Source organism: Panthera uncia, chromosome D4 (assembly GCF_023721935.1).
Source record: "Panthera uncia isolate 11264 chromosome D4, Puncia_PCG_1.0, whole genome shotgun sequence".
In the NCBI taxonomy this organism is placed as follows: domain Eukaryota; kingdom Metazoa; phylum Chordata; class Mammalia; order Carnivora; family Felidae; genus Panthera; species Panthera uncia.
In genome coordinates this window covers 79,163,812-79,190,602 of record NC_064807.1, presented here as the reverse complement: position 1 = coordinate 79,190,602, position 26,791 = coordinate 79,163,812, and the positions used below count along the sequence as shown (strand labels likewise).

General features: G+C 43.5%; 1 protein-coding gene across 3 annotated transcripts in view; it reads right to left on the bottom strand.

Annotated features, from left to right (window-relative positions):
- The window catches only part of MRRF (mitochondrial ribosome recycling factor), a 56,780-nt gene that overhangs the window by 19,588 nt on the left and 10,401 nt on the right, over window positions 1–26,791 (bottom strand). The window contains exons 3-6 of one of the 3 annotated variants that reach the window (XM_049628260.1): window positions 23,741–23,896; window positions 20,315–20,433; window positions 14,424–14,515; window positions 6,242–9,323 (exon numbers count right to left, since the gene is read on the bottom strand). In XM_049628260.1, coding sequence (XP_049484217.1) covers window positions 9,275–9,323; window positions 14,424–14,515; window positions 20,315–20,433; window positions 23,741–23,896 — 416 coding nt within the window. In that variant the 3' untranslated portion in view covers window positions 6,242–9,274. Of the gene's footprint in view, window positions 1–6,241; window positions 9,324–14,423; window positions 14,516–20,314; window positions 20,434–23,740; window positions 23,897–26,791 lie in introns of those variants that run through there. The other 2 variants (XM_049628241.1, XM_049628252.1) reach the window with 2 other exon arrangements.

The window sequence follows — 26,791 nt, the reverse complement described above, 5'->3', positions numbered from 1 at the left end:
GATTTGTATTTTGTGTAGATAGTGATGTACAAACAAGATCTAAGCACACGGCAGAAGTCTACCCAGGAGTCTGTAGGCAGGCAGATGGAAAGCGGTGGACCCACCCTGGAACAGCTTCTTGGCTGGATGATGAAGACAGCAGCCTTTTCCGCTAGGGTCAGAGAGCCTCCCCACATAAGGCAGGGGTTTTGGCTGAGCTGGCAGGGTCACACTTTGTTTGTACATACTCCACCAGGCAGGTCTTCCAGTAACATCCTGGATGGGGGCCTTCCTGCAAAATTCCTTGAGCATGAACAATAAGCACAGGGCATGCCCTGATGGTAACTCACACAGCAGAGAATCACCCGGATTGAAATGATACTTCCTATTGTTTCAGCGAGAACTGGACACATATACAAAGCTATCCACCAGGTGTGTATTAGAGGAAGCTGTGCTCAGTGTGGGCAGTTACAGTAAAACCCAGTTATGATATGTCAGACACTAGACTTCGCAAGGCTCACTGGTTACTTACAGGGGTCTTTAAAAGGTGGGGAAAACATGCTTTAAAGCCAAGAAGACCTCGAATTGGAATCCTCACTCTGCTGCTTGTCAGCCTCAGAACTGTCAGCATGCTGTTCAACATCTCCAAACGCTCTCCGCGTGTGAAGCGGGAGGAAGAATGTTACTACGGGGGCAGAAGCAAGGATTAAATGAAATGGTGGTGGCAAGGGCCTGGCGCACGGCCAGCGGGTGCACCATAGGCACTCACTGCGGGGTGGCTGCATTCTTACTCTTACCACAGGCTCTCCAGGGCTTGGGGATACTAACAGGACATGAATCGTGAGGGAGAAAACCGTCAAAAGGATTTAGCAGCTTAAGCGGAGAGGGAAAGAATGGGAACAGAGGAGAGCAGGCGGTGGGAGGTGGGAGTTGGGCTCCAGCAGCTGTGGGGGTCGGGCTGAGGGGGAAGGAAGCTGCACATCCAAGGAACAGCCCATCAAAACACATCTCTGACAGCTCCACCGAGAGAAACCTCACCACCGCCTCACCGGCTTCTGGGAGCCCCCTCCCCCCCAGCAGGGGCATCAGCCCGCAATCAGCTGCGGACACACGCCCGACTTTATTGTTTGCCGGTGGGCGCTGCCCGATGCCTTGGGGCCACCGGCCCTGAAGGAAATGTTTTTGTTTGTGTAGCCCAGCCAGACTTCCTATGCTTCTAGGTATACAACTTCCCCATCCCCTCTTGCCTCACCCCCACCACTGCCAGCTCGCCAGCCTGTTTCACATACACTGATGTCTCCTAAGGACATCAGGTGTCCTTTTAGCCCAAAGGAAATCGTACGCGCACTTTGGAGGGACTTCTACCACCAGCGGTAACTTCAGTTCTCTCTGGGGACACAACTGGCCACCTGCTTTCAGACGACCGTCTCGTGCCTCTTAAAGGCCTGGCTGACCCAGACATACTGTGCTGAGATACAGCCCAGCAGGATGGAAAGAGAAAGGAGGTGAGGTCGGGGGCCACGTCTCCACATTCTCAGCAGAGTGACCGTGATTAAGTCCGCTGACTTCTTCCTGTCACCCCAGCAGGATGGAAACCCAAGTTACATGCAGGTAGAGAAAGAACACGGGTCTGGTGGTAAAGGCAGACTTGATTTCCAATCCCAGCCCCGCCACTTACAAGCTGGGTAACTGTGTACACGTAACTTGTCCTCTCTGAACTGAGAAGATACCCAGTGGGCACACAGGAGAGCAGTCCCTAAAGCCCGACTGCTGGGGTTGGAGGCTCAGATCCATCACATCTTAGCTGCACGGCCCTGGGCAAGTCATTCTACCTCTTTGCCTCAGTTTTCCCATCTGTCAAATGCGTGTAATACCATTAACTTAATGAGATTGTTGTGAGGATTAGAAGAGCTCATAAACATGCTGGTACACGGCGACGTGCTCAATAAACACTATCTGTTCATATTTCCTCAACTGTCAAATGAAGGGGGAGTAATAAAAATGTTACCTTTCTTCCACAGTGAGTGTTAGGAGCAAACGAGAGAGGATGGTTAAAGAATGCTGACTGTGTAGGTATTAACTACTTAAAAGCTATTGATAATATCAGTGATAAAAATAATGGTGATGTCTCCTACTGAGCGAGTGCACAGCACAGGGGGTCAAGCCCTGGCTCAGAGAAAGACTGCCTGCTTTTCCACTTACTGTGTGACACTGGCCCCAAAGAGCTCCATTCCCCTATGACTCAGGTTCTTCATCTGTACAAGAGGGATAATAATATACCTACCTCAAAAGACTGTTAGGAATATATTAGCTGATACGAGTAGCATCTGGAATAGCAGCGGGCATACAGCAAGTGCTCATATTCATTTAATCCCCTTATTCCATAAACACTGATGGCATTTTTGCATACTTACTACACACTAAGCCCTGTTTCGGGGCTAGGGATACAGCTGACAGAGCTCTTCCTGTCCACATTCTAGTGAAGGAGAGAGAGAAATAATAAATCCATAAAATGAAACAGAAGAGCTATAACGAAAATAAAGCACGATAGTGAGATAAGGAAGAACCTTATTATTATCACACTTGCGTTCGCCTACACATGACTCGGATGGTACCTGCTCCCCTTCAGTAAAAATAATGATAACTAACATTTGCAGAGCTCTTTCCCTGTGCCAGCCTCTGAGCTGATACACTCTCCACGCATTAGCTCCATAAATCCTCACAACGCTCTTATGACACACTGGCACTACTACCTGCATTTCACAGATAAGAAAAGGGAGGCTCAGCCAGATCAAGTAACCTGCCCAAGGCCACTCAGCAAGTTCCTGGTAGACCCAGGATCCGAGCCCAGTGCAGATGGCCCTTGCATTCTTTGTTGGTGCCAGACAAATCGAAGCAGCTATTCTTACTGGTGGAAGTGATGGGAACAGCACTGCTCTCACGTTAAGGCCTGCTTAGATATACAGTTCATTACTATTGCTCCAGCTCCCCTATAAGTCCAAGTGCAGCGGGAAGAAAGGAGAAAGGGAATCCAGAGAGGACTGCGATGGAAAAGTGATCGGACCTCAGCAGTCAATTGCCATGTTCTGTAACAGGGGCAGGACATGAAGGGGAGAGGCCAGAGGAGGGGCAGGGAGAAGAGGAGCCCGTCCTTTGGGGTGCAGCTTTTACACAGGTGTCGGTGGCACTTTCTCCTCAGTCCATGCTCCACTCAATTCCGGATTGCACTTTCTTATGTGTTTCAACCAGAACTTATGTGCTGGGAGCGAGGCCCGTTTCACACACGTGGATCCCGAAATAGCAGGAGGCGAGCCTAACAAGCTGCAGGCCGGGTAGGAAGCAACGCCACAGAGGAGAAGGCGGGCACCCTAACACCGCACAGAGGGCCCTGCAGGACTGGAAGGCACAGAGAAACAATGTGCCGGATGGAACTCATCCAGCACAATGAGTGGCCCTGAGAAAGCAGCGATGGCAAGCAGGCGGTGGGAAGAAAGGGGAAGGAAAAGCAGCTGTAGTTGCTCAAACGCAGTCTGTGGCCGCCCCAGCCCAAATGAGGTCATTAGGCATTCTTCGCTCACCTTTTTTTCCCTTTCAAGACTGCTAAAGGTCCGTACGTGTGTGGGTTGTGTAAGAAAAGGGTATTTCCTGGAATGTATACATCATACACACTTCTCCGGTACAAGAGCCACTAGGCGATACGGCAGCTAGACAAGGAGGCCACAGAGCAGGAAGACAGGTTCCACGCTGGCAGCCTGACAAGCAAGACGACAGTGTGGCGAGAACCTGGGCTTTGGAAGCAGACAGATTCGATCTGAATAATGACTCCTCCACTTACTAACCTGTGACCCCAAATGAATTAAACTTTCTGATGCCCCAGGATTACATCTGTATCACACCCATCTCAAAAGGGTATTTCTCTGCAACAGTGAGATCACCGTGAAAAAAGCAAATACTCAATTTCATTTATGTTAACTTAAATACGTGTGTGTGTATGTGTGTATGTGCGTAGGTGGGTACACACCTCTTTTATAATTTGGAAGGATATACATTAAACTTACCAATAGTTACTTTATGGAAGAACATTTGGGGGACCACAAGAGAACGTTTTATTTTTCTGTAGGATTTGAGTTTTTATAATAAATGGGTACCATTTTTGCGATTAAGAGAGATGAGGGGTGCCTGGGTGGCTCAGTCAGTTGAACATCCAACTCTTGATATCAGCTCAAGCCATGATGCCAGGATCGTGGGATCAAGCCCCGCATTGGGCTCCACGCTGAGTGTAGAGCCTGCTTATGACTCTCTCTCTCTCTCTCTCTCTCTCCCTCTCACCCTTTCCCCCACTCATGCTCACTCTCTTTCTAAAAAAAAAGAAACAAAGGGAGATGAAAATCATACACCTAAAAGTCTAGTATCCAGAATATATGAAGAACTCTTACAACCCAATAAAAGGACAAACCACTCAACTTAAAGACAGGTAGAGAACTTCAGCAGACATTTTTCTAAAGATACAGAAATGTCAAACAAGCACATGAAAAGACACTCAACACCAGCAGTCATTACGGAAATACAAATCAAAACTACAATGAGATACCACTTCATACCCATCGGGGTGGTGGTAATAATAATAAAAATGAACTAAAACAACAAGTGTTGGCAAGGAGATGGAGAAACCGGAGCCCTCACACATTACTGGTGGGAATGTAACATGTGCAGCCCCTGAGGAGAAGTTTGGCAGATCCTCAAAAAGTTAAACAGAGCTGTCATATGACCCAGCAACTCCACTCTTACGTATATACTCACGAGAACTGAAAGTATGTTTATACAAAAGTTTGTGCAATGATGCTCACGCAGCACATTATTCATAACAGCTCAAAAGTTCATCAACTTACGAATGGATAAATAAAATGTCCATACAATGGAATATTATTTGGCACTAAAAAGAATGAAGTACTTATACATGCTAGAACATGGATGAACCCTGAAAACATTATGCTAAGTGAAAAGAGCCAGTCACCAAACACCACATAATGTGTAATTCCATTTTTATGAAATGCTCAGAACAGGGAAATCTATAGACAGAAAGCAGATTAATGGTTGCCTACAGCAATCCCAAGTGGGGCGAGGGGATTGGGTAAAGCTGGGAGTGACTGCTAGCGGGTACAAAGTCTCTTTTTGATGTAAAATGTCCTAAAATTGATTGTGGTGAATGTTGTACAACTCTCTGAATATACCAAAAACCACTGAATTGTACACTTTAAATGGGTGAATTATATCTCAATAAAGCAGTTAAGCAAGGTCACGTGCCTACTTGGTTCTTGTCACTGAACAGGGCTTGTCTCCTGGATGGAAAACGTAATGACGGTGGCACATGTTTCTTCACCTGGGGAATGGCAGTGATGATAGGGCTCCCCGTAACAGGTAACACGGAAGGTTCCTTAACAGCAGCTACCTTGATAGCGACAACTTAAAAACTAACATTCACCCTCGCTGACTTTCTTTCCTCTCTTCACGGGTGTCAGGCCTGCATCCATGGTCCAAAGGCTCTCCCCTCTAGTGCTGCTCCCCCTCCCCTTTATCCATCTCAGCAGTTTCTCCCAATAAATGTTCATAAAAGTAAATACGGCTATTATCCTATTCTACAGATGAGGACACTGAGACTCAGGGAACTGAAATAACTAGCATAAGCTCACAGAACTCTTTTTATTGGTTTTCTTTTCACAGTTCTTCTGACTATAAGCTTGGTTCCCCCAGCTTTCAATGCTGGCTCTCCCAGGCTGCACTACAGCTCCCCGCCCATGGTTAACTCAGCCTGGGGACCACCCTGCCTTACCTGGCTTGCTTTCCCTGGAAAAACCTGGCCATCGTTCATGAGAAACCATATGTCAGGATATGGTGGGGGAAAACTACTTGGGAAAGGGAATTCGGGCTAGGAGAACTGTAACTCAGGGCTTTTTACTGGTATCTGGTAAAATAGCCAGGTCTGATCCTGAGTAGACTTCTCCTCCGTGCTGTCACCTCAGAACAAATCTGGGGGAAGGGGCCTAGCCTGGGCATAAGGTCTATCACCCCTGACAATGCCCGAAGGGAAAGCAGAAGCCAACAATGGCAACTGTCTGGCTGTTGGGAGGCCCTGTGGAGCAGCTCAGTGGGCTGAGGGTGACAAGAGCCAAGGTCCCTCTGCTCACCAGAAACACAAAGCATATCCCACACCATAGGCAGGACTGGTCATCAGACTTTCTTATTTGGGATAGACGTCCTAGGAGGTTGTATTCGCCACAATTCACATTCAAAGAACAAACTGAATGCTCGTTAACAATCAAACTACAGTGTTCCCGAGTAACTGAAATTCCAAGATAATTACAACATAATGACTCCACTCCTCCCATCCCTAAAAATGGAGGATAGAAAAAAATGAACATGGCATTGGGGGTAGAAGTTGGTGAGGAAGAGGGTGAGAGTTAAGGACTAAAAGAGCAGTCAGTAAACAGAAGTCAAGTATCACTGGTTTTACTTCCAAATAATCAGAAAAAGATGGCTTCCAAGAACTCTTAACCAAGAGAATTTGATAAAGTCAAATAGTGTAAGATACAGCAATTAAAACTGATTAAGTACCTATGACATGCCAAGCCCCACACTAAGAGCAACCCACATAATATGCCATTACTCCTCACAACCATAAAAATCATTCCCATTTTACAGATAAGGAGGCTGAAGCTTCCAACAATTGAGCAATGGGCACATTCACCAGACTGCTGCTAGGCAATGACCACGTGACAGAGGGACTCCTTTAATAGGCAACCTGCTCAGGAATGCCCCTTCAGCCTAGGTGACTTTCTCAGGGGTGCTGTGTGAGTCTTCTCCCACCCAATCCCCCTCTCTTCCTTTCTTCACTGGCGGTAGACCTGTGCTCGGTGTCTCTTGCAGGCATTTCCTCCCATAAACCTCTTGCACATCTGATTCTGTCCTGGCGTCTGCTTCTCAGAGGACCCAAGCTGACAAAGCTAGAGTGACGCAACAGGGATTTGAACCCCAAAGCCTTTGTGCTTTCCTTTCTACGAAGACATTAAGTGATGGATAAATCAGGTCCTTAAATGCAGTGAATATTCTCAGACCTTCTCTCCCTGGACTTACCAGCCATGTTCAGCATAGCCGATGACTCCCTCCTCTTTAAAATACTTCGCTCTGTTGGGGCACCTGGGTGGCTCAGTTGGTTAAGCATCTGACTTCAGCTCAGGTCATGATCTCTTGGTTCGTGAGTTCTAGTCCCACGTCGGGCTCTGTGCTAACAGCTCAGAGCCTGGAGCCTGCTTCAGATTCTGCGTCTCCCTTTCTCTCTGCCCCTCCCCAGTTCACACTCTGTCTCTCTCTCTGTCTCAAAAATAAGTAAGCATTAAAAAAATTTTTTTTTTAAACACTTTGCTCGGTTTCCTGGACTCCACGCTCTCCTGGTTTTCTGGCCACTTAGTCTCAGTCTCCTTTGCTGGTTTCTCCTCACTGCCTTGACCCATAAATCTTGAAAGTCAAGCATCAAGGCCATAGCCACCAAACCCCTTCTCTTCATGATCTACGTTCCTGTCTAAAATAATCCCACCTCAGGGCACCTGGGTAGCTCAGTCAGTTAAGTGTCCAAATCTTGATTTCAGCTCAGGTCATAATGTCACGGTTCGTGGATTGAGCTCCGCATCAGGCTCTGATAGCACAGAGCCTGCTTGGGATTCTCTCTCTCTCTCTCTCTCTCTCTCTCTGTGCCCCTCCCGTGCTTGGGTGCACTCTCTGTCTTTCTCAAAATAAATAAATAAACCTAAAAAAAAAAAGTCACCTAATTTCACGGCCTCCTCTACAGGGTCATACTTCCCAGATTTCTCTCCCTGGTCCACATACCTGTCCTCTGAGCTCTAAACTCACAGATCAAACAGCCTACTTGACCTCCCCACGTAGGTATCTAATAGTATCCCAAGATAAACACAGACAAAACCTGCTCTTCCCTCGCACCCAATTTGCCCTCCCACAGTCTGCCCTGTCAGTGAGGAGTAATCCCATCCTTCCAGGTACTCAGGCCAAAACTCTTGGAGGCATATTTATATTTAGTCTTTTCTTTCTAAATCTACAACTAATCTATTAGCAAATCCTGGCAGCTTTTTCTTTAAAATGTATCCAGAGGCAGACCACTTCTTACCAAGTCCACATTACTAAGCTAGTCCAGGCCATCATCATGCCTGGATTACTGCAATAGCCCCTAAATGAACCCTGCCTTCACCCTTGCCTTCCTACAGCAGAATTCTCAAAATAGCCACCATTACGATCCTTTGAAAACCTAATTCAGATCATGTCACTCCTAGCTCAAAACCCTCCATTGACTGACTTCCCGTTCCCTTCCAAGCAAAAGCTAAAATCCTTGAAATGATCTATAAAACTACAATGGTTAATTTTATGTGTCAATTTAACTAGGCCACAGGCTGCCCAGATATTTGGTTACACATTATTCTGGATGTTTCTACAAGGGTGTTTTGGGATGAGTTTAACATTTAAATCAATAGACTGAGGAAAGCAGTTTGGGTCTGAGGACCCCTGGAGGGGTCACTTGGGGGAGCTGCAGACTGCTGTCTGGCCCTGAAATGTCCCCGTCTCTAAGAAGCTCAGCAATATGCAGCACACTGTTGCAAACAAGCACTCAGGCAATCAAGCAGCAGTAGCAACACTAAGGCTCCCCACGTTCTGTTCACTTGTTTCCCAATTCCAGCGCCCCTCCCTTCCCACTCCCAGTAGAACAGGAAGTACACCTTGAAGATCATTAGGACACTGTTAGTCAAAGAGAAAAACTTTCAACAACAAAGACATTCAACAACTGGGAACTAGTTAATGCTGTATGTAAAATGTAACCACTATGCATCCTTTAAAGAGTGAGGAAGAATTCTCACTCTTACTCATCAGAGAGTAATGACACATTGTTAAGTTAAAAAAACAAGGGCAGAACAGTATGTATAATTTAATCCCTTATCATTACAAGAAAAAGGAGGAGATATAGACATGTGTTTGAATCTGCACAGGAAAAAAAAAATCTAGAAAATCAAGGTGCTAAGAGTGGTTCCCCATGGAGAACAGGATGGAGGTATTTTAATTTTTTCTTTAATTCCACTTAAAATTAAATCGATGCGGACATTGATGAAAAATAACAAAAGAGGAGGACAATCAAGGAAGAACGCAGCCTCAGCAGGGAGTGAGTCAATCACACGTGCTTTTATCTCTTCAGTGAGTTCATGATTCCTTACAGGTTTCTTTCAAGGCAGACATGCAGTCAGTGCTCTCCACCAAGCAGCTTCGTTCTACTGTGTGTGGTTTTCTCCCTGAGATTTGATAGAACAATGAGCAAGGGAGTGTGTGTGTGTTTGCTTGTTTGTGTGGGGGCATAGTAAAGATATGAATGGGGTAGGGGCAGAAATCTGGCCTGGTGCAAAAAGATCTGCTGCTCAAAACTTTTCAGAGTCCCTGATTAAGAAGTGAAAGAGTGATATTCCAGAGAGATGTGCCACCAGGAGACGAGAACAGGCAACGGCAGTTACAATAGTGAGGCCTGAGTTCTAACCATGCTTCTGCCACTTAGCTTTGTGACGGCAGGCGTTCACCTTCCATGAGCTTCCGTTGTCTTCCCAGTCAAATGGGTGTTAAGAATAGTCTCCTGGCCTCATGGGAGTGTAATGAGAACAAGACGAAACTACAGAGCATTCAGCACGGCACCCTCAGGTGCTGCACCTGCAGAGCAGGTGGTTGATAAACAGCACCCAAAGTTTGACTACATAGATAGGAAAGGAAAGTAGAAGAAATGATTTCAATACACCTGATTAACAGGAATGGCCAAAGAATCTATCCAGTAGGCTGGCTTCTCTAAATCAAAGAATGCTGGCCAGAGAAGAAAACAAAAACTATACGCACTGCCAGTGGGGGCAGACACAGCCCAGCCTCAGGCTCCGCGGTACCGAACTGAGAAGAACCGCACGCAACCACACGGGGCTGGGTTCCCAGAGGCTGTGAAAGACGGCTCCAGGTCTGACATGTTGTCGATTTAGGATTTATCTTCCCCCTAATTCCCAAAAGGATCAGAGGCAGATTCTAGTAAGAGTCAACATACTCAGTAGACTCATTTAAATAAGAATAAAAGAATCAGAGAAATATAATGAAGGCGAGGTACTAGCTGAGATCTGCTGCAACTGCAAATAAAACTTAGCGGTGGGCAGCCAGAGTTAAGACCAGAAAACTTGCAGACGGATCATTAGGCAGAGGAAGAGTCAAGATCATCAGGAAGGGCACGTTTTCCTAGAACTAAACTTGAAATCTTGTAATCAGAAACTGATCCTAGGGATGTATGCCTCTGGTTCAATCTCACCTCCCAATCACCTCATGTAAGCTTAGTGTATTATTTTCCTCCTCACAGCTTTGCCAATTACCAGCTATCTGACCCGGAACCGATGCCTCACTTCTCTGAATCTGTTTCCTCGTCCTTAAAAGGGAATTATGTTCTGACCTACCTATGAAAGGGAGAAGAGGAACATTTGCTAGCATTCATTCACTGGGTGCCGGCCAAACAGCAAAATCTTTGTGTGTTAACTCACTGAAATCTCCCAATAACCACACGCCAGCCCTGTAAATACTCTACAAGTAATCTCCCAGAGATTCAGAGAGGTGGGGACAGGTGCCATTGTCACACAGCTACAAAAGTGGATGAACTCAACTGCATGCTTCTGTGATACCAAGGCAGACTTTAAAAAGTGTCTCTCCCACTTAAAAAGCAGACTCTCCCACTTTCTCCATCTATGTCAAGCACCTAACAGGCCCTGGGACATAGTAGGTACTCAATATATTAGTTCCCTTCCTCATTTCTTCCCTTCTCAACTAGAATTATATATATCTAGAAAATTAAGTTTACTGAAATAATATCAGTATCTTATATTTACATAGTTTCTTTCCTCTAAGGAGATCATACGACCTAATCTATTTTCTCTACTAATCCCACCAAATCTCTACCTATCATTATGTATTATTTCACTTATTTTCCAAGTAAGGAACTAGCAGGCAGCAAGCTGCTAGGGTGACGTGCCCACAGTCATGTGGAAGTCACTGCCAAAACCAAATAAAAACCTTGGTCCTCTTCACGTCTAAATCAACCTTTATCCTCTCATGTGACACAGGCTCCATAATGAAGAACAGATCATTCATTTTTTATCTGGAAAACTACCAAACGTATAATTCAGTAAGGGGCCTCATGACCTTACCACCTTGTCAAAGGGAAGTAAGTGTATAAAAAATGAGGTTTGCAGGAGCAGACGGTTTTGGTCCGTCAACTTTCTCTTAGATTACTCCCATTAACCAACATAAAATAATGTAAAATATAATGTAACAGATCCCCAAGTCTTTGGAAATTTAAGTAAAACTCACTGATCCTTCAAACTTACATACAATGCACAAGGGCAACCGTTAACTCCTGAGGGGCTGCAGAGGTACACATTATGTAAACTAGGTCTTTGAAAGAAGAATATGATACACAACCAGGCCACTCCAAGGAGAATCTAAGTGAGCAATGAGCATTCAGCAGCAGAAATTCACAGTATCACAGAATTTTAAAGTTCAGAGGGACCTGGCAGGCCACTGAGAACAATCTCTTCATCTGGTATATGAGGAAACTGAGGCTTATGGAGGTTACGTGGCTTTTCCAAGATTTTGCAGACAAAAGAACAAGAACTAAAAAATAGGGGCACCTGGGTGGCTCAGTCGGCTAAGCGTCCGACTTCAGCTCAGGTCATGATCTCGTGGTTTGTGGGTTCAAGCCCCATGTGGGGCTCTGTGCCCAGAGCCCAGACCCTGGAGCCTTAGATTCTGTGTCTCCCTCTCTCTCTGCCCCTCCCCTGCTTGCACTCTGTCTCTTTTTCGGTCTCAAAAATAAACATTAAAAAAATTTTTTTAAAAGAACTAAAAAATAAACCTGCTGACTGTTATCTATTCCACTTGCAAGTCTTACTTACATCTGCTGTCCATGAGTACACATAGCACTTTCCAGAATAACCCACCTATAAAGACAGTGCAGGATAAAGAGCACGTACTCTAGTAACAGAGAAATAGGATTCAAATCCTGACTGCCACTTACTGACCATATGATCTTGGCAAGTCCCTTAATTTCTTTGAATTTCAATTTTTCATCCATAAACTGTGGGTAGTAGTATATTCCATGGATAAGCTGCAGATGATATAAAGAAGGGGCCTGGCCATAGCCTGTGAGCTCCATGAAGACAAACACCAGGTTTGTACATCCCTAGCCTCCAGCACAGAGCCTTTACGTTTGTAAAAACTGGCTGAGCAAAATTAATGAACTAACCAAGCAAACAGGTTCTGGACTTGAACCCAGGTCTACTTGGTTCTTAAACACTAGGTCATATTGCTCCCAATTCACATGATTTCAAAGCACAGTGTTAATTCTGACTTACAGAATACGAGAACACAATGAAATAAAACAGCCATTTTCTGGTCCTAAAGCAGAAAAAAAGTTCAGTGGGGAAAGTTCCTGGACTCTCAGTGTTGGGATTGGTTCTTATTGCTACAATAAGCTTATTGTGCTTATTGGTTCTTAAAGCACATCATGAGGCTTTAGAATCAATTAAGGCTAGGCTTGGGTCCCAGCTTTAGCATAAGCTGAGTGATCTCAGACATATTACTTTACCTCTCTGAGCCTAAATTTCCATACCCAGAATAAACGTACTTCACAGGACTGTGTGAGAAGTGAGGCAATATATGTGAAGAAATACAACGTGATGTGTGGCACAAAAAGACGCTATTTCCCTTCTAGTTACTTGGAGGCTTCATTCATTCACTTCACCTAGGTCTCTGCTCAAACGTCACTTCCTTCTGAACCTTCCGATCTACAATAAAAACCTCAATCCTCTATCCCCTTACCCTGCTATTCTTTTTCATAGTCCTCATCCTCACTTGATATTACATCATGGGTTTGTCAGCCTTTCTGTTTACTGTACCTACTGGACTATAAGGTAAGCCCAGGAGGACAGCAGCTTCTTCTTGTTTATTTTGTTTACTGCTGTATCTCAACCACCAGGAAAGTGCCTGACATGCAATTAGTGTTTAATAAATATTTGTTGAATGACTAAATGAATTAATTCAACACTCACTTGGGACCTGCTGTCCAAGAGGCATCACGTAGGAAGGACTTACAGATAAGTAAGAAATGAGATTATAGGAGAAACTACCGTGCCTGCTCTGGAATCTGCAAAGAATTCGAACTCACCTGGACCCTCACCGTTGCCTCCTGACTATTCTTTGTGTCTACTCTGCCCCCCTATGTTCCATTTGTTAATCAGCAGCCAAAAAGACCCCCAAAAAGTCAACATTGGATCAGATTTCTCTGCTTAAGCCCCTCTAGTGGCTTCCCATTCCAATTAGAGTAAAGCCCAAACTCCTTACCATGGCCTGAGAAGCCTACCTTCCATTCCCTCTCCCTCCCTCCTTGACTTTCAGGCACACTGGCTTTCTGCCTCTCAAACATGCCAAAGTCTTGTTATTTCTTTTTTAATTTAAAAATAAACATACATTTTTGTTCATTCAAAACCCTAAGTTCTATTTATATAATCAACAATATTCTGTTCTAATGCCTAAATTTTTCAGCAAGCAAGGACTAATGTAAAAAATAACTCTTCAATGGACACGAGTGTCGAGGTCTTTTGTGCTGGCTGCTCAGTCTGCCTGGAAAGCCCCTCCCCTGGCCTGGCTCTTCCTCCCCATTCGGTTCAGCAAAAACGTTACCTCCTTAAGGAGCTCTCCCAGGCTAAGTTGTCCCTCTACCATCACCTTCATCAAGTCGCTCTATGGGGTCCCACCGCCATTACTTTCCCCACAGCATTTCACTATCTGGGATGACTTTACTATTTATGTGTCCCACCTTCCCAGCCTGGAATGTTCCCAGCCTGGAACGGAGACAAGGACTTTGCCAGGTTCACTGCTGCATCTTCAGCCCCTAGCATGTAGTAGGCATGCAGTAAATATTTCTGAATCGGTAAACTGGATCCCAAAGGATGCTGGAGTTTGCCAGGGTAAGAGTACAGGTAAAATATGCTACGGGCCTGGGGCGCCTGGGTGGCTCAGTCGGTTAAGCGTCCGACTTCGGCTCAGGTCGTGATCTCGTGGTCCGTGAGTTCAAGCCCCACGTCAGGCTCTGTGCTGACTGCTCAGAGCCTGGAGCCTGTTTCGGATTCTGTGTCTCCCTCTCTCTCTGACCCTCCCCCATTCATGCTCTGTCTCTCTCTGTCTCAAAAATAAATAAACGTTAAAAAAAAAAATTAAAAAAAAAAAAAAAATGCTACGGGCCTAACAGTATCTTGGCCTGTTGGTTTCCTTCCGAGGACAACTGCCCCACTGCATCAGAAGATGTGAATTTGAACCAAACTTACTTAGGAATGGGCACCCGAATTAGCGTCCCTTCCACTTCTGGGTTCAGATTCATTCCACTTTCTCTTATAGCCTTGATAGCTGCAGCTGTACACTGAAAACCAGATCAAAAGGTAAACAGAATTAGTAAATAATTATTACCAGATGCAAGCCCTCTGTCGATAACTGGCAACCCATCTTGGCAGAACATGGAAACATTTAGTTCTGTTACCAGTAAGATCAGGAAGTTACATTGGTGTAGAGTGCTTTGATCAAGCTGAATAGCAAACTACGTCCACTCCTGGTACCAGTGTACTGCGGGAGGGAAGAAAAGCAAAGAGGAGGAAAAAATAAAAAGAAAACAGCTCTGCTTCTTTGAAAAGATTTCAACGGTTTGAGGCAACACAGATCAAAACCACAATAAATCCTCAAGGGAGGGGGGCTGGTCTGTACAAAGATTGGTGTAAGGACAGATGAAAGATTTTATACATTAAAAATTCCAGTTGACATTTTACACTCAAAATATACCAGTGCCGATTTGGAATGAGTAAATAAATTTAACTCCTTCGCATCTACACTCACACCGACCTCACTCGTGTTTTGGCTTGAGCAGTGAGTCTCTGCTGGTCTGTGCTCCAGGAAAGGCAGTATGGTACACCAGTCAAAAGCCTGGGCTTTGGAGCCAGAAAGATCTCAGCCCAAATCCTTGCTCTGCCAACCATGTGACCCTGGGCAACAATCTCGACCTGAGGTCTCCACGTTGTAATCTGAGAGCACACGGTACCTGTATCTCCCGGAGGAGTAAATGAGGTAACATGAACGATGCATCTTGTTCTGTGCCTGGCACACAGTAACACCCAGGCAAGGGGCGTTATCATCTAAACTTATTCTATAAAGGTAAGAATGCGCAAATCCTGCAAACAAGGCTGAGCTGATGTCATCAGTCAGCTGACGCACTGTTGTCCCGTGTGACATCCTTCAGGGTCTTCTCTGATACAGCCTTGCTCTCTACTGTGCCAGGCGGCACAAGGTATATGGATTTCCCAACGTGCTTCACTTCACCTCAAGCAATGTAACTATACCTGCTACGAAATTCTAAAGGACAAGATAAAGCAGTGTGGATGGAAGACACTTTCATTGGCACGGCAATGTGGAATTCAAGAAAAGAAGGCCTCCGACATTTTCAAAGACTTTTAGGTTTGGCCACAGCTGGTGTACTTCACTTGGATTCACAGGGACAATTGTTGGCCCTGAGTTCCTCCCTAGACTTTGTGGTTTAATGAATGGGGTTTGTTGCACTCCTGTTTTGTTTTGGTTTTTGAGGGAGTGCCTAAAAAGCTTATCCATTTCATCTTGACATGACCTTAATTCTACAAGGACCTAAGGTACTGCCATAAGGTCAAAAAAGACAAACTGCAAGTCCACATGCAGAAGAATCATCCCTTTGGGAGGCTGTCACAGAATGGAACACAGTGTGACCATTGCTTCAAACAGTAAATTCTTCAAACGGTACTCCTGACCACCACAGACTGTTGGAGCTAGCGGGGATCTCCGACGTAATGTAGTTCAGTCCCTTCCTATGTACACAGGGACCCTACACACATATCCGGTCTTCCCTGAGAGCCAAGGGCGGTGGAATGAGGATCTTGCCCACCATACTTCTGGTTACCGGCAGAGTCGGGAGGAGATCTCAGGTGCCTCAACCCTCCATCCAATGACGTTACCTTGTATTTCCTTCCAATGTATTCAGTAATCATAGCATGTGGAGTTTAACTTTTTTTAAACAGACAAAAATAATGTGGAATTGGTCTGGTATATAAAGGGAATGGTGAAGGTAAGTAAAAGAGATGGATAAAGAAATGAAATTTTCCTCCGCCAAGAGGGCTGCCATTTTCCTTAATAAAATGAATCATTTCTAAAGTTAGCAATAAAGGGAGAACCTCCACTTTGAAGAAGTGGCCTGATCTCAAGTCTCTAAATCCTCCTCTCCTGAAGCTTCTGAATGACAGAGAACTCAACTGTAGCATCTCACCGCCACCAACTCCCTTCACCGTCTGCCCCAGTCTTTCCAGACAACTTTCCCCCAGAGGCATGGGAACACCCACTGCGGCTTCCAAGCTGGGCAGAACTATCCCTCAATATGTATATCCTTCCAGTAGAATTACAGTGCTGGGTACATGGAAAGTGCTCAGTAAATGCATGTTGAATCAGTGGATTAATGAACTGGCTTCTAGGTCAGTTCTTCTAAAATATTCTCAACATGTATATTTTCATTTGATATGGTAGGATACAGAAACTCAGGGAATTACAGTTATTTTCCCAAAACGACTTCTGAAACTCATTGTTCAGACAAAAAGGCACGTATTTCTATTGCATTTCCATCTCAGGCTGTATCCCCTTACTGAAGGGATGCTAATCAGCACCTCAGGACAAATAGGCTATTCTCAAACAGCAACACTGACCAACTAGTTGGAGCTGCTTGGAGTACTGTGTCAAGAAAGCTCATAGACTCCATCTAGGGTCAGGCAAGAAAGAGTGCCATAACCAATTAGCAATGTCTGCTATTGTGATTCTTAAGCTAATCTATGTTAAAGGATAAAAATGACAAAATTTTCTTGGACAGGCGAACAAGCACTTTGACAATCTGGGTTCAAGTCAACTTTGCTGGGGCCATTTTAATTAGTGGCCCTCCATTTTCTTTATATCCCAATGAGTCCCTAGAATGTAAGGTCTATGAAGGCAGGAACCCTGTCTGTCTTAATCATCGACAAATTCCCAACACCTCAAAGAGAACCTAATAACTCACAGAAACTCAGTAAATATTTGTGGGGGGTTTTATTTTTGTTTCCTAGTTTGTTGAATTAATGCAGGAATGGCAAAAGCACAGGCTTTAGTGTCAGACCTGTGCTCAAATCTTGACTCTATCCTAACAGTGTGAACCTGGGGAAGATATTTTACTTCTCTGAGCCTCATCTATAAAATGGAATAAATACTGCTTCATTTTAGAAAGTACCTGTGTTGATCACTAAACAAAATATGAAAAAGCAAAGCCTGGCAACACAGCAGACACTCAGTACACATTAGCTTTCTTCCTTCCACAAGAGCAATCGTGGAGGCTGTGGAATTTTTTTTTTTTTCATTTGCCTTGTTCAAATCAAGCTGTGGTTTTTTACTCCCTTCTTTTCTTTCCCATCATTAACTCTAGCTGCAGGCAAGTTTATGGAAGGCAGCAACTGTGTGTATCATTCATCAAGCAGGACACGTGTTAAACAAATGCAACACAGTGTTCTGTCTGCAGTGCGTTTGAAAAGATTATGCATGTAAATCTGCATCGTGTCACTACGCCACGACACAGAAATGCTCAGGTTTGGAAAGAAAGCCAACCGCATGTGAGACATAAAGGAATTACATAAACACAGAGGGGATTAGCTCAGCATTTTCAAGCTATGAACCTGGGTAGTCTATGGACAGTTTCTAAACTAGAGGAAGGAAATGTTTAGTTAGAGCTATTTGTTTAATATATGCACCAGATGAGATAAAGGAATTCAAAAGACAATGTAAGTCACACTTCCTCACTCTGTCCTTGCAAAGAACCTCTCTACTGAGATGATTATGAAGATTTTTCTTTTCAAAACTCACAGAATTTCAACTTAGGAAGATGGCAGAGATACTTTGGTAAAAAAATGAAGATATACTCCAACTTCCTAAGAAAAAATTAAGCTGTTAATACCTCCTCCTGCCTCATAAGATGCTCTGGTGGCCAATCAGGTGCTTCTTCTGTGAATGCCATTTGCTATTTAATAACAGAAGTGGCTGGCTCTGAAAAGCAATCTGCCTGATGAGGTCTTCAAGCTGTGTAATTAGGAGGCTATTCCCTAAATTGGCCCACGGTGCCTATGGGATCAGATGAACAAGGCAGAAGGCCTCAGCCATTTAGAGGGAGCCAGCATGGGAAAGAGTTGACAATTCTCTTTTCATCCATTTCTCTGCTTCTCAGTGACACCAGGAAAGAGTGCCTTCCTTCCATCAATCTAACGACAAGTATTCATCCACTTGAGGAAAATCTACTGAGTGCTTCCGTGTGCCAGGCAGCGTGAGGGGTGCTGGACGCAAGGAACAAGTTAGATACAATTTCTACCTTCCAAGCTTACAATCTAATGGAAAGGAGATGGAAAATAAAGATGGAAATAAATGTGTAACTGTTAATGAGAAGTGTGATGAAGAAAAAGAACGTGCTATGTAAGAGAGGCCAGTGTGGATGAATAATTGAGATTGAGCAGATTAGGGAAGGTGTCCCTGAAAAAGTGACATTTAGGCTATGATCCAAAGTAGGAATAACAATTAGACATGCAAGAGTGTTCCAAGCAAAGGCAACAGCATATGCGTAACTCCTGGGGATGCAAAGGTATGGCGCATTTGAGGAACTGAAAGGCCAGTGTGCCTAGACCGGTGTACAGGGATGACAGTGGCATTAGACTGCAGAGATTAGAGGCAGACCAGGGCCATATCAGAAGGCAAAGCCTTTTTTTTTTTTTTTTAATGTTATTTATTTTTGAGAGAGAGAAAGAGAGACAGAGCACGAGCGGGGTAGGGGCAGAGAGAGAGGAAGACACAGAATCCGAAGCACGTTCCAGGCTCTGAGCTGTCAGCCCAGAGCCCGACGTGGGGCTTGAACTCACGGACTGTGAGATCATGACCTGAGCTGAAGTTGGACACTTAACCGACCGAGCCACCCAGGTGCCCCCATAAGGCAAAGCCTTCTAGGCCAAAATAACTTTTTTCCAAAAGACTACGGAGCCACTGATAAATTTAAAGCATGGGAATGATATAATCCAATACATATTTTTAAAAGTCCACTCTGGCTGCAGTATGGAAAACAGAACAGCCCCACACAAGTGTGCCTGGCACATTAGCTACAGCAGCCTTCTGATTTGAAACAGTTTGTTCACAGCAAGGGATTTCCCTCCTCATGTCTCTAACCCAGTTTGTCAAATCCAACAGGTTCCACTTTGGTCTTTGGGAGAGAAGTATTGATAGAGACCATCGGAACAGGAAGAGACTTCAGATTCCTCTACCCCATGTTAACAGATGATAAAATGGAGGTCAAACAGTAGAGATGGGACCGGGTCCCAGGTTCCCCAGGACTCCCAGTCCAGGTCAATTCCCAATCCACTGGAACAATAAGGAAAAGCCCATTTGTCTTCCTCAACTAGACTTAAAATCATAGCCTCAAGGCTGTGATGATCTAATGCAATCCACCTTCCAGCCCTGGAGGCTCTGTGCTCTGTCCAATTCTGCAATGGACCAGTTTGAAAGGAATATGAATTCCTGAAGGTCTGCTCCCAATACTAATGCAAAGGTCACAAACTGGGGGCCCATAGCCCAAATCTGGCCCATTAATACACTTTGTCTCACAGTCTTTAAAAAAAAAAAAAAAGTGAATTTGTTACCAACATTTAGGAAAGATCTTATATAAAAATGTGAGTTACTGGCTTATTCTAGAAATAAAAACCTTAGCGTCTGATAACACTGATTACCAGGTTTAACTTCTGCCTGGCAATGATCAGCAGGAGCTGGGCAGAGGCTGCTCCCTTCAGACCGGGTGCAGGCTCTCCCGCTTACCCCAGCCCCTTCCATTTGGCTAAGCGCCAATCACTGTATCGCCACTATTATGTTCCTTAGATGGAGCCAGTTTCAGTATTCAAGTTACTTGCCTGGCCTTTTAGTGCTTGAGTTTAACAAAAAAGGAATTTTGAAACAAGAAGAGAGTTTTTCCTTATCATTAAGTTCCCTTTATTGTGCCTTCTCTCTTGTTCCATCCCAAGCTGGAGGGACTACTTCTTCCTGACTTGACCTAGCCTCCTCCATTCCAAAAGAGATCACGAAGAGGTCCCTTTGGCAAAAGCCACCTTACCTCTGGGAAGCTGGCCATATTCACCAAAATCAGCTGTGGAGACTTCATGGAGATCTGGCCAATCTGGTTTAAAGCAAGCTTCCCATCAGCAGTTACCACAGTGATATGATCAAGGGATCCTAAAAGAAAAGTCACAGAGTCTTAGAACTCAGAAAGACCTTAACAGCCCCACATCTAAGTCCCTACCTAATTCAGATTCAACTAATATTCAGTGATCCCTTATCAATGTGGCAAAACTGTTCAAGGGGCTGTCACAGGAGCAGCAGTGTCACATGCCGGAAAGGGCTCTGAAGTGTTGTCAGAACTAGGACTTCCCTACCGTCAACCAGCGTAGCCAATCATAAATGGCTCATTCTGAGACACAAAGAAAAAGTGGGGGAGGGGTCCTCTTAGGCAAACTGGGAATTGTCCCAGCATACCATTGTAAGAATAATGCAGTGCAGTACTTTATTAAGACCCCAAGATCTGATGTGAAGTATTCAACCAGATTCAATGTCATCACAGGAGAGGAGGTTGTTGACAACACTGGCTTCAATCTGGAAAAGTCCAGGAGGTATAATGGTAAAAATCTCCACAATTCTGAAGACCAATGACCTGGGTTCAAATACCAGCTCTGCCCCCTCCTGATTATGTGACCCTAGGCAAATCCCCTAAACCTTTAGACACCTGTTTCCTGATCTCTGTAAATGGGGCATACAAATTGTACCTACCTCATCGGGTTGTTATGAAAGTCTCTGGAAGGCACTTGTAACTGGCATATACGAGTGCCCAGTAAATGTTAACCGTTACTACTTCTTGACTTTCTCCTGTATTTTAACCAAGCTAAACTACTTACAATTTCTCTAATACAGTCTGCTCTTTCTTGCCTCAGGATTCTGAGCATATATTGTTCTTTCCATTGAGAATGTCCTTCTCTGCTCAGATAACTCCAGCTCATTCTTTAACACTCAGCTATAATAGCCTCCAATCTCAGAAATCTTATCTGACCTTCTAGGCTGGATAACAAACCCCCTTATGAGCTCCCTAGGACCCCATGCACCCTTCTATAATGATGATAACCAGATTTGCTGAACACTTCCTATGCACAAGACACCATGCTAAATGCTCTCTATAATTTCTTTTGCTTTCGTTATCACAACTCTATGAGATAGTCCCACTATTTTACAGATGAGGAAACGGAGGACCAGACAGTAACTTGTCCAAGGTCACAACAGTTCTTAATAATGGAGCCTAAATTCAAACCCAGGTCTGGACAACTCTACAGCCAAGTTCTTCACCACTCTGCTTTGCTATCTGGTTTTATCCATGTTGGTTTACTTGTTGATCTCTTCACATTAGGCTCCAGGCTCTTGGAAGCTGGGAACAACGTCCTTTCTCTCTGTATCTACAGCACCTACTCAATCAGCACGGAATAAGTGCTCAATAATGTTTTGGTGAATACATCAGTGTACAGATGGATGGATGAATGGAAGAGGGCAAGAACAAATACATGGATAAATTTGTATCTTAGACAACTATTAAAAGCAATCAACAGAAGACCATGGGGGAGGGGAAGGAAAAAAAAAAAGTTAAGAGAGGGAGGGAGCCAAACCATAAGAAACTCTTAAAAACTGAGAACAAACTGAGGGTTGGTGGGGAGTGGGAGGGAGGGGGGGGTGATGGGCATTGAGGAGGGCACCTGTTGGGATGAGCACTGGGTGTTGTATGGAAACCAATCTGACAATAAATTTCATATTACAAAAATAATTTTTAAAAAAAGCAATCAACTACCTTGGAGATAGAAATTACTGGTAGACAGACAGAGGTGTGAAAGGAAAAGTGCCTGCTGGCTCAGATAGTAGTGAAAGAGGATATGGAAGAATATGGCACAGAAAAGACTGGCTAAGTTCAGTTTCACCCAGTCTCTTCATGGCCCCAAGTTCTAGAGAGAACGTTACACAAACATAACCCTGAAGAGAAGGAGGCAAAAAGGAAATACCAACGGGAGGCCTTTTGAAAATGGATCTTAACTCAGCCTTCCTGATTTGCCATAAGATCCTTTGCCACAGAAGTCGCAACATGGGCTTTTCAGTATGCAATTGTGGTGGTTCCCATTCCCTAAATCCATATCAACATAATGCATCAAATCCTTTTCCCTCAATCTGTCCCCAGCGAGAATCTCCCTCAGCCTCATTCCTGCCCCTCATTTTCACAGAGGTTAACATTTAACAAATTACACTCCCAACCCCTTTCCAGGCCCATCATCTTTTTAAGTTCAACAAGAGTGGAGCTTGCTGGCTAATTTTAAGTATCACATTTCTCCCTGAGCTCCTCTCAAACTGCTCTCTGGTTTCGGCTGCAGAATGTTAACAGGCCAGAAAGCACAGGGGAGACAAAGCACTTTATCAGTTTCATACCTAAAATAATAAGCAAGTTTAAAATAAACAGTTGGGAGAGATTGAATGGCACGCTCTACTGTCAGCAAAGGCAGAAATGCCCCAGTCCAAAGGTTGACAAATGACGGAATGGTCTTCTGATTTCACACAGGATCTCGTCTCTAAACTCAGTATGTTTCTGCTGGTGTTTATAAATGGAGCTGTATATTTTCCATTTGGTTTTCTTAAGAACAAGTTCATGAAGTATTTCCTAGTTTCCTTAGGAACTATCCCAGCCAAGATGTGAGTGGGAGCAGCCCAAGCTCCTATAGATACCTTCAGAGGGGGTCCCAGGCTTGACTCTAGGATGATGACAATTTCCAAAAGGCCAATTTAACAGCAATTGGATTTTTCCTGCCTGCCTGCACCATTAGCTGACAACTCACTTCTTCCATCACATCTGCAAACAGTTCTCTTAGACAGTTCTGACATTTCCCACTTAGAAAAGCCACTTTCAGGAAGTTATTAACCCAAACGGAATCTTCCTGGTCAAGCTCAGAGGTACAGAAATGCCTCAGATGGATAGGTCTGCAGCCACTTGGTTCCCAGTAAGGGATAAGAATGGCCAAATAGGACAAATTGGCAAAATCAGACCAAAAATGTCAGTTACTGTAAGACCAAATACCTAGAAGTGCTTATATAGTATAATCATAATAAAAATCCCATTTTTTGAGAGTGCAATTCCATGGGAGCAAAGACCATGCCTACTTTTGTTCACCACTTGTGGACCAGCACAATACTTAGTTCATCGTTGAACGGACAAATAAACATAGTATTAACTACGAGCCAGGCACTGTGCTCGAACCATTACATGTGTCACCTCACTGACTTTAATACTCACCCCAAAGCTATAAGGTGGGAATCAGACAAGGAAACTGAGGACCAGAAAAGTAAAGTTAACTGCCCATGGTCACCAGTTAGTAAGTAACAAAGCTAGGACTGAAACCCAGCCCTGCCAAAGCCATGATCTTTCCACTATGCCCTTCTCCAAAACATTGGTTCAGTCACTAACCTGGTGAGGTCCTTATATTGACAGTCTTATTGAAATTATCTTTGAGCGCTTCTATCACAGACTTCATTTCTTCATCCACCTCTTCCAAGCTGATTATATCCTCAACCAAGGCAGCATTAAGATTCACTCTGGTTTGGAACTGTCCTTTCCCTTTGGCTAGAAAGTCAACAATCAGTGAATACAAGAACAGCAGCAGAAACAGAGACAATAAACAATTAGGGAAGGAGTGCCTACGAAATGCAGGGAAAAATGCCAAGTGCTAAAAAACTGTACATCATCAGTGTCCTACAAAATAGCCTACGTTTATTACCCACTGGATTCCCAGAAAATGCTAATCATTTTCTGAGGTACTAGTGAAGGTACAGGCTTTATAATGAAACACCCCAGGTGAAAATCCTGGCTATCACGCATACGAGTTTTATGACTTTGAGCAATTACTCTGCTCTTCTGAGTATCAGGTTCCTTCCCTATAAAACAGGGATAATATCTATACTGCCAGGTTGCTATGATACAAATTAAGTAATTCAAACACCTATAAGAGCACTATCCACATGGCATGCACTCCATAAATAAATTAATTCCTTATTTTTTAGAAAAATAAACAGAAGATGAGAAAGGTAAAGTGACTTGCCTAATGTCACCAGATCATGAAATAGTATAGCCAAGATTTGGTCTCAGATCTGCCTAATTTTAACCTACAAACTTTCCATTAGATTGTCTCTATACAATCTAATTGGAGACACAGGAAATACATTAATTCATTTTAAAACGAATGCTAAGACAAGGATATGCAAAGTATCTGATAGCTGGTAGAGACAAAAGGAACAACAGCAGTTACAGACATTAAATACCACCAGTGGTGATAATAATGACTCATATTTCAGAAAAATCAACAGCAATGGGAGCTGAATAAAATTCTATTTTATGCCTAAGCCACCATGGTGATTTTTCATTTACATTCTATGTATATAGATCACTCCCACAAGTATACAAATATTCCTGCATTTCTTCGTGGGAGGTGGGTCAAGGGAAAAAAAGAATAAAAATATTAAGTACTACTACTATCCTACACTTATTTGCTAACAATTCAAGTATTTATTGAGATTCATTCACAACAAATTTTATTAAACATCTACAGAGAGCTAACTCCTGTGGTATTTGTATAGCATATTATAATTTGCAATGCAATTTAAAGTACATTCTTCTATTAGATAATCAAAGCAGCTCTTGGAAGTAGGAAGAACAGATATTATTACTGTTCCCATTGTAGAGGGAGATGAGATGAGATGAGAAATCTATAGCACAAGTCATTTAAATGTGTTCCCCAAAGTACCAACCAGTAAGCAGCAGAGTGATTTTTAAAAAAATATTTATTGGCTTGTGTCACCACCGTTCTTGAAACCTTACTGCCCTTAAGTTAACAGAATAATGGCTTAGTATTTTTGGAACTAATGAAAGATGACAATCTTCAGATTCAGAAACACAAGTTCCAAACAGGATACTAAAAGTAAATTCATACCTAGACATCCTGTGAACGCAGAAAATTAAGGACAAAGAGATCTTGAAAAGAGCCCAAGATAAAAGAAAAATTATCTAAAAAGGATCAAAATTTACAGTAACAGTATACTTTCCAAGAGCCACAACAGGAGCTATAAATGATGGAAACAGTATCTTCAATTTTAGATTTTCTAAACTAAGAATGTATGTTAAAATTTTTAAGTGGGAGCCTGGGTGGCTCAGTCTGTTAAGCGTCTGATTTTGGCTCAAGGCATGATCTCATAGTTCCTAAGTTTGAGCCCCGAGTCAGGCTCTGTGCTGACAGCTCAGAGCCTGGAGGCTACTTCGGATTCTGTGTCTTCCTCTCTCTCTCTCTCTGCCCTTCCCCTGCTCACACTCTCTCTCTCTCTCAAAACAAAAAGAAAAAAATTAAGTTATGCCCATCAATATGAGGATAGATAATATGAATAAAATAGTATACAGTCATGAGAAAGAAAGATCTACAACTACACAGAATAAATCTCACAATCATAACGTTGAGCAAAGAGGCTAGACACTAGAATACAGAATGTGCAGCACAGAAGCCAGATATAAGAATATAGAGACAAACATAATCCTGCCATTAGAAGTCAGAATACAGGGGCGCTCAGTCGGTAAGTGTCCAATTTCGGCTCAGGTCATGATCTGGCAGTCTGTGTGTTCGAGCCCCACGTCGGGCTCTGTACTGACAGCTCGGAGCCTGGAGCCTGCTTTGGATTCTGTGTCTCCTTCTCTCTCTGCTCCTCCCCCACTCACACTCTGTCTCTCTCTCAAAAATAAACATTAAAAAAAATTAAAAAAATAAAAAAAAAAAAGAAGTCAGGATATAGTTACCTACAAGGAGTAGGAGGTAAATTACTAGAAGGGAGCATAAAGGGGACTTCTGACATGCTGGGAATTTCTGGTTTTTGATCTAGGTGCTGATTACACAAGTGTTTTCAGTTTGTGAAAATGACCAAGCTGTTTCTTATGATAACTGCACTTTTCTATAGGTGCCTTTTAATTTCTATAAAAAGTTAAAAAAAAAGAAATTAAGGGTAGCTACCAAAACAATAAGAAATAAAATGTATAACTTCCAAATTAGCAGAGATGAGAAAACAGAAATAAAAAAAAATTTGGCTAATTCAATAGAAAGGAGGAGAAAAACAAAGAAAACTATGATAAAGTAAAAAATAAAATGGTAGATATACAAATACTCAGTAATCACAATAAATATACACAGACCAAGAATTTGACTTAAAAGTTGGAGACTCTCAGGATGCCTGAGTGGCTCAGTCAGTTAAGCATCCAACTCCTGATTTCAGCTCAAGTCACGATCTCACAGTCATGAGATCGAGCTCCCATGTCAGGCTTCTCACTGAGTGTGGAGCCTGCTTGGGATTCTCTCTCTCCCTCTTCTCTCCCTGCTCCTCCCCACCTTGTACGTGCTTTCTCTCTCTCTATCGAAAATAAATAAACATTAAAAAACTCCATCTATTTCAAAAACAAAAGTTACAGATTCTCAGTAAGATATTT